This window comes from Otolemur garnettii, unplaced genomic scaffold (genome assembly GCF_000181295.1).
Source record: "Otolemur garnettii isolate 467f Iridium unplaced genomic scaffold, OtoGar3 scaffold00050, whole genome shotgun sequence".
NCBI lineage: Eukaryota > Metazoa > Chordata > Mammalia > Primates > Galagidae > Otolemur > Otolemur garnettii.
In genome coordinates, this window is record NW_003852445.1 from 9,548,610 (window position 1) to 9,556,452 (window position 7,843).

Here is a 7,843-nt window from a genome sequence, read left to right on the forward strand (position 1 = left end):
TTTTATAATGTTAAACTGTAATAATTACAAATAATTGTTGAGAAGTGATTATCGAGAACTGCTTATCAAAGTTTGCATTGTTGTCAGGCCCTGCCCTGCCCCCGCCCCCGCCACATTGTCCCACTTTACAAATGTTAAAATCTGGTCACCCTAACCTCACAGTAAAATCTGAGGATTGGAGCAAAATTCTTCCATACAAAAACCTAAGTGGGAAAGTTCCAGAGCCCACATGAGTTCTGGGTTGGTCAGTTCTATAATATCTGGTACAATGTCATACACGTGGCTTGGTTACAAACTGGTACTTTTAGAGGACAGAGAAAAGTGGTACAGCTAAATAATAAGTGATAGTTAAGATTTGTTTATGTTGCTTTCCAAAATAGCTCAAGCACAGATGTATCATCTCCATTAAGCATAAGTGCCAAGTAGAAAAAAAAGGGAATGTGTGAATATTGTACATGGAATTACCTTTAAAAAATCTGTTAAATGACCACTGTTAACTCATGACCATTATTCCTTGGAAGTCTAGTTCCAGTAACTCTTCAAATCCAACATTAAGTTACCCTCAGACCTAAATATCTAATCTAGAGCAAGTAAAAACTAAACTTACTTGATGAATGATACAAACACAATCTCACCTTAATACACTTAAGAAATATTTGTAATAGGTGGAGGCCTATTGTTAGTTATACTGTGTAGAACTGGGTGTGATTTTCATGTAAATGTATTTTGATTTCACTTGCAAGAGTATCCAATTGCAACCTGTGGCTGGCTATGAATGCTTATCTAAGAGTAGTCTTGGGCCAGACAGTAAATACACAAATACCAATTAAAGCTAATCAGCAAAAAAAAAAAAAAAAAGGTCCATGCATAATTTTCAGGATATCCACCATTACAGATAAGCATTCATAGACAGCCCCAGACCGTGGCTGTATACCCCTGGAAGACCATTCTACTTTATTAAGAATGGCTCCAAGGAAAGCACTCTTAACTGACTTATCCCCTCCAAATATTTTTCTCTCTTACTCATAATATAAACATTCTATAGTCAAATACATCATGAGAATACTTAAAAGTATACTATAGGTTGGGTGCTGTGGCTCACACCTATAATCCTAACACTTTACGAGACCTAGTCTAGAGGACTGCTTGAGCTTGGGAGTTTGAGACCAGCCTGAGCAAGATTGAAACCCCCATCTCTACAAAAAATAGAAAAATTTAGCACTCTGGAAGGCTGAGGCAGGTGGATTGCTCTGAGCTCACAGGTTCAAGACCAGCCTGAGCAAGAGTGAGACCCTATCTCTAAAAAAATAGCTGGGCGTTGTGGTGGGCACCTGTAGTCCCAGCTACTTGGGAGGCTGAGGCAAGAAAATCACTGGAGCCCAAAAGTTGGAGGCTGCTGTGAGCTATGATGCCACAGCACTCTATGGAGGGTGACAAAGTAAGACTCTGTCTCAAAAAAAGAAAAAGAAAAATTCGCTGGGCATGGTGGTATACATGTGTGGTCACAGCTACTCCTGCTAAGGCAGGAGCCCAAGAGATTGACATTGCAGTGAGTTATGAGTACACTGCACTCTAGCCCGGGTGACAGAACCAGATCTTGTCTTCAAAAAAAGAAAAGTATACTGCATTGCAAATATTAAAGCAGTATCTTTATTATTCCAGAGGGTATCCCCCCAGAATGCATGTACATTTTAAGAAAGGAAAAAAGGTATTAAAATTGTAATACCCAATATATACCAATAATAAAAGATGAATACAAGTCACATTTGAGTACCTCATGTAATCACAGAAGTCAAATATGACTTGAATATTATATTTTTTCCTTTATTAAAGTATATATACTTTTTTGCACCCTCTGTATATGATTGTATATATCATCAGACCTAGGAAAACTTCTATAGGATTTTTTTGTGTGTTTATTAACTCATTATAATCAGATAAACAGCACTGTTACCAGGGTCGACTCATCAAATTATGGACAATGTGTTCACTAGCATTTAGTATCCTAATGGCATTATGGGACATAATGGGATTATGACTGGACAAAGGTAGAAAACTACTGACTATCAAAATGGATAAGAGAGATATACTCTTTCCTGGATGCTAGACACTGCACTAAGTCCTAGATGCATGCTGCTTTATTCCATCCTCCCAAAACCATTTTACCCACTTTATGGATGAAGAAACTGAGGTTCATACTGCTAGAAGGTGGGAAAGCCAAGAATTAACTTGGATGAGAGAATCCTTGGAAGACTGAAGAGTGAAAGCACCAGCAATCTATCTCCCCATCTAGACAACAACTGCACTAGCAGAATCTGATGAAATAATTTTAGAAATCTGGAGTCTACTGAAGGTTTATAAGTTCCAAAGGAAAGCTTGGACTGTAAGTTGAATTAATTTTGGTCAATTTCAGATCTTAGACAGTAATAGCAACCAATCCCTCACCCCGATGGTAGGTAGCTATGCACTTGTTTCTGGACCAGCTTGTACACAGTGTGAGGGAGCCAGGGTGGGCAAAAAGAATACTGTCCTTTAATTATTAGGATCTGTGCTTTGATTGCTCATTTGCATTTTTTTAAATTTTATTTTTAGAGACGGTCTTACTCTGTTGCCTATAGTCTTGCTCTGTTGCTGCCCAGGCTGATCTCAAACTCCTCATCTCAAGTAATCCTCCTGCCTCACCTCCTAGTAGCTGGGAGCACAAGCATGTGCTACTGTGCCCAGCTATTTACTTTTTAGAGATGAGGTACTGCTGTGGTGTCCAGACTTGTCTTGAACTCCTGGCCTCAGGTGATCCTCCTGCCTTAACTCCTGAGTAGCTGAGATTACAGGCATAAGCCACTGTGCCCAGTTCATTGCTGCTTTTGATTACACAAGGGCAGAAAAAGAGGGTTTTAGTATCTACTTCCCCCTCTCTCATTGTTGCAAGCCCATTCTCCTCTGGTTGAAGTGACTTTCAGTAGATTTAAATGAATAGTACCATTTCTCCTCCCTTCATTTTTCTCTTTTTCTGTCTTGGGAAAAAGACATTAAAGACTAGGATATTCAAAAGCAACCACATATACAAGGGAAATAAGAAAGCCACCACACATAGCCAGAAAATATAAGCTCAGGAAAGACCTGAGAAAACCTTACATTTATATTTCAGGCTGGTCCTTAGCAGAGACAGTCTACAACCATCAAAACAACAACAAAAATCCACAGCAAATCCTGGAGAAAGGGAGAAATCTGATTTTCTGAATCACCACATTATTAGATTTGAATATCCAACTTGCAAAAAAGAATATACTGAAAAGCACAAAAAGCAGGAAGGTAGTGCCCTGCTAAGGGGGGAAAAAAACCCAAACCCCAGATCAACAGAGGCTTACCTGAAAAAGATCTGAAGGTAGATCTACTAGGCAAAGACTTTAAAATAAATGTTTTAAAGATGATCAAAGAAGTAAAGAAAAATGTGGGGAAAGTCAGGAAAACAATATCTGAACAAAATGGAAATATCAAGAAATAAGAAACCAAAAAGAAACTTTGGAACTGAAAAGTACAATCACTGAAATGAAAAAATCACTAGAGGTTCAAGGTGAAGGAGTGGGGGAATGAGGAAGCAGGAAAAGGAGGGGAGAGAAAGGAATGGGTGTCCTCCCACTTAATGGGCACAATGTTGGGGTATATGGCACACCTCTTGTGGGTGGGACATAATTGTAAGAGGAATTCTACCTAACAAATGCAAACATTGTAACCTAATTCTTCATCCCCTCAAATTAACCTGAAACAACTTTAAAAATAAAAAAACAATGTGGAAATAATTTTCTATTGGGGGGGGACAGAGTCTCACTTTGTCACCCTTGGTAGAGTGTGGTGGCATCATAGCTCACAGCAACCTCAAACTCTTGGGCTTTAGTGATTCTCTTGCCCAGTAGCTGGGACTACAGGTGCCCACTACAATGCCTGGCTATTTTGTTGTTGTTGTTGCAATTGTCATTGTTGTTTAGCTGTCCTGGGCCAGGTTTGAAACTGCCAGCCTCAGCCTTTGTGGTTGGTGCCATAACCACTGTGCTACAGGCACCAAACCCACTGGGCTATTTTTGTTGTTCTGATTGTCATTGTTGTTTAGCAGGCCTGGAGCAGGTTTGAATCCGCCAGCCCCGGTGCATGTGGCTGGCACCCTAACCATTGAGCAACAAGTGCCAAGCCAATGGAAATAATTTTGATATGACTATGTCATTTATTCATTCATTTATTTATTTATTTAGAGACAGAGTCTCTCTTGGTCGCCCTCAGTAGAGTGCCATGGTGTCATAGCTCACAGCAACCTCAAATTCTTGGGCTCAAGTGATTCTCTTGCCTCAGCCTCCCAAGTATCTGGGACTACAGGCACACGTCACAATACCAGGCTATTTTCAAGAGAATGGGTCTCTCTCTTGCTTCTTGGTCTGGAACCTGTGAGCTCAGGCAATCCACCTGCCTTGGTCTCCCAGAGTTCTAGGATTACAGGCATGAGCCACTGCACTTGTACATTTTTTTGTATTAACCTGGATAGAGTTGGAGAACATTCTTTTTAGTAAAGTATCACAAGAATGGAAAAGCAAGTATACAATGAACTCAATACTAACATGAAGCCAGTAGATGAATTAATATATGCCCACACAGGAGAAAATTTCAATTCAAGTTGGGGGGATTGGAGGAGGGAAAGAGAGAGGGGGCAAGTGTGCTACTACTTAATGGGCACAATGTAAGGGTATCTGGCACACCTCCTGGGTGCAGGATGCAACTACAACAGGGACCTTACCTAACAAATGCAAACAGTGTAACCTACTCCTTTGCACCCTAATATTAATCTGAAATTAAAAAAACCAAAACTGTCAACCAAAAATCCTGTACGTGACAAATCTGTCCTTCAAAAGTGAGGGGAAAATTAAGACATTTCCAGATCAGATAAAAGCTAAAGGAGTTTGTTATTATCAGTCCTGCCTTGCAAGAAATACTAAAGGGAGTCCTATAACTTGAAATGAAAGGACATTTGACAGGAACTCAAAATCATGTGAAGAAATAAAGGTGTCAATAAAGGCAAATACATGGACAGTTAAAAGTTAGTATTATTATAATAATAGTTATCTCCATTTTTTGTTTTCTGCTTGATTTAAGACATTAACACTTCAGAAAAAGGTAATTATTACCCTAAAAAATCTTGATAATAACTTACTTAAAATCTTGATTTATGGCTCGGCGCCTGTGGCTCAAGCAGCTAAGGCGCCAGCCACATACACCTAAGGTGGCGGCCCGCCAAACAACAATGACGGCAGCAACCAAAAAATAGCCGGGCGTTGTGGCGGGCGCCTGTGGTCCCAGCTACTTGGGAGGCTGAGGCAGGAGACTCGCTTGAGCCCAGGAGTTGCAGGTTGCTGTGAGCGTGATGCCATGGCACTCTACCCAGGGGGATAGCTTGAGGCTCCGTCTCAAAAAAGAAAAAATCTTGATTTATAACTCCACATTTTATTTTCTCTGTCATTTAAAAGAACAATGAATTTCAAAAATTATTAGTTTGTGTTTTTGGACATACAAGATATGAAGATATAATTTTATGACATCAACAACTGAAAGGAATGGGGACAGAAAATTAAAGGACAGGTTTCTGCATGATATTGAAGTTATGCTGGTATAAATCCAAATTATAGTATTATAATTTTAGGATATTAAATGTAATTCCCATAGTAACCACAAAGAAAATAACCACAGAATATACATAAAAGGAAATAAGAAAGGAATTTAAATGGTACACTGTAAAAACTCTAATAAACACAAAAGAAGACAGTGATATAGGAAATGAGGGGCAAAAAGCTATAAAGCTTGCAGAAAACAAATACCAAAATGACAGAAGTAAATCCCTCCTTATCAGTCCACCTTAAAAAGGAAGGAAATTCTGACACATGCTAGAACATGGATGAACCTTGAAGACATAATACCAAGTAAAATAAGCCAGTCATGAAATGACAAATACTGCATGATTTTACTTATATACTTATATGAGGTACTCAGAGTAGTCAAAAATATAAAGACAGAAAGCAGATTAATGGTTGACAGGGTCTGGGGTAAAGGAGGGAATGGAGATTTAATGTATAATGGATATTATGGATAATGGATATATATCAATTTTAAAAGATGAAGAGAGTTATGAAGACAGATGGTAGTGATGGTTGTGCAACAATGTGAATGTACTTAATATTAAATATCACTAAACTATACAAGTAAAAATGATTAAGATTGTAAATTTTATGTTATATGTATTTTGCCACAACAAATTGGGAAAAATAAAGATTCACCTGACCACTTCCACTATACTATGCTATTATATAAGGCCTAGGAAAGTCAAGGGAAAAAATGGACACTAAGAAGCAGGCAACAAGGAAATTATATCATTGACAAATTACAATAATGTTACATACTTAACATAGGGAGAACATATACCATTACCTGGCTTCTACTCCAGGTCTTGTGGGTGGCTTTCCTGGTGGTGGTCGAGGCAAGAACTGAGATGAAGCTGAGCTATTGACTTGATCTGTGTTGACCCATGAAACTGGCCTTGGAATTTTGCTCTTTCTGGACTGGGAGGTAATGGGTGACAGAAAACTATCTTCAGCTGACCTACTCAGGTGAGAATCTACTGCCAGTCTTGAAAAGGGAGTAAAGACTTCCTCCTCAGAAAAGGGAACTGGAACAGTACCTAGTTTTTCCTCTAGCAATTTATCAGAGGCACTTGAGAGGTCACCAAGGAAAGACTTAAATTGCCTTTTTTCCACTAGAAGCTTGACTATGTCTGGCTGATAAGCTTTCTTTTGGAGGAGCTTTTCTTTTGCAGAGACTGTAGAGGGTGATTCAAAGGTTGAGTCTATCTCCTGTGCTAACACAGGGATTCGGCTGTGTCTAGTTACAAAAGATGACCTAACCACATCCTTCCGAGTTGGGGGTCCATGTTCATTCTCTGAAACACAATGAAATAGCTCTCCATTTCTAAGGGGAATTTTATCTCTCTTACCACCTTGGTGTAAAAAAGTAGAGAGGTCTCCTTGATGACCTGGCAAGTCTTCACTCTTGACATCATCATCCTTAGATAGTTTACTTTTTTGCACTGCTACCATCTGGCCTATCTGTCCTTCAACATGTGGGTCAATGACTCTTGGAGAAATTTCTGAATTTCCAACTGCCAAAAGCTTCATTATCTCATGATTTTTGTCTTGATTTGGCACCACACTAAAACTCTGTGCTTTTGTCACACCAAGAGGTTCAGTAGTAGCTGAGTGATCCTTTTTTGCAGTTACCAAATCTCCCGGGAGAGGGGAGATATCAACACAATGCTGCCTTTTACTTAACTTCTCATCTTCATTATCTGATCCTAGAAGGATGCTTTTTTCTTCATTTTCCCCAGGGAGATTCTCAAACTCTCTTCCAACCAGTCTGTTATAGTCAGGAAGGTCTTTTGCTCCCAGGTCTTGAGATTTGTCACTTTCTTTAATATTGGGTAATATGTCATGAACAATGTTATCTATCTGAAGCCCCAGATCTGTTCTGCTTCCTCCACTGGGAGGTTCGCCTTCTGTCCCAACCAAGCCAGAGAAATTCTCCCTTGGAGAGTAGAGTTCCACAGTGGGCTCCACAGGCTGAAGATCTTTCTTCTCTGGCAGCTGACCACAGTGAAAGCTTCCTGAAGTTGACTGTGTAGATGCCACAGAAGGTCTAGGAATTGTAATCTGGAGAGGCAGGAGAAAAAATTAAAAAGCAATTATGTGGAATATCAATAAAGATGCATGACTTGAAATTTAACACCTCAAATTCCAATTTATTTTATTTATTT

General features: G+C 39.3%; 1 protein-coding gene across 1 annotated transcript in view; it reads right to left on the reverse strand.

Annotated features, from left to right (window-relative positions):
• Window positions 1–7,843, reverse strand: part of TTBK2 (tau tubulin kinase 2) — a 155,250-nt gene that overhangs the window by 26,146 nt on the left and 121,261 nt on the right. The window contains exon 14 of the mRNA XM_003791760.3: window positions 6,466–7,739. Coding sequence (XP_003791808.1) covers window positions 6,466–7,739 — 1,274 coding nt within the window. The remainder of the gene's footprint in view (window positions 1–6,465; window positions 7,740–7,843) is intronic.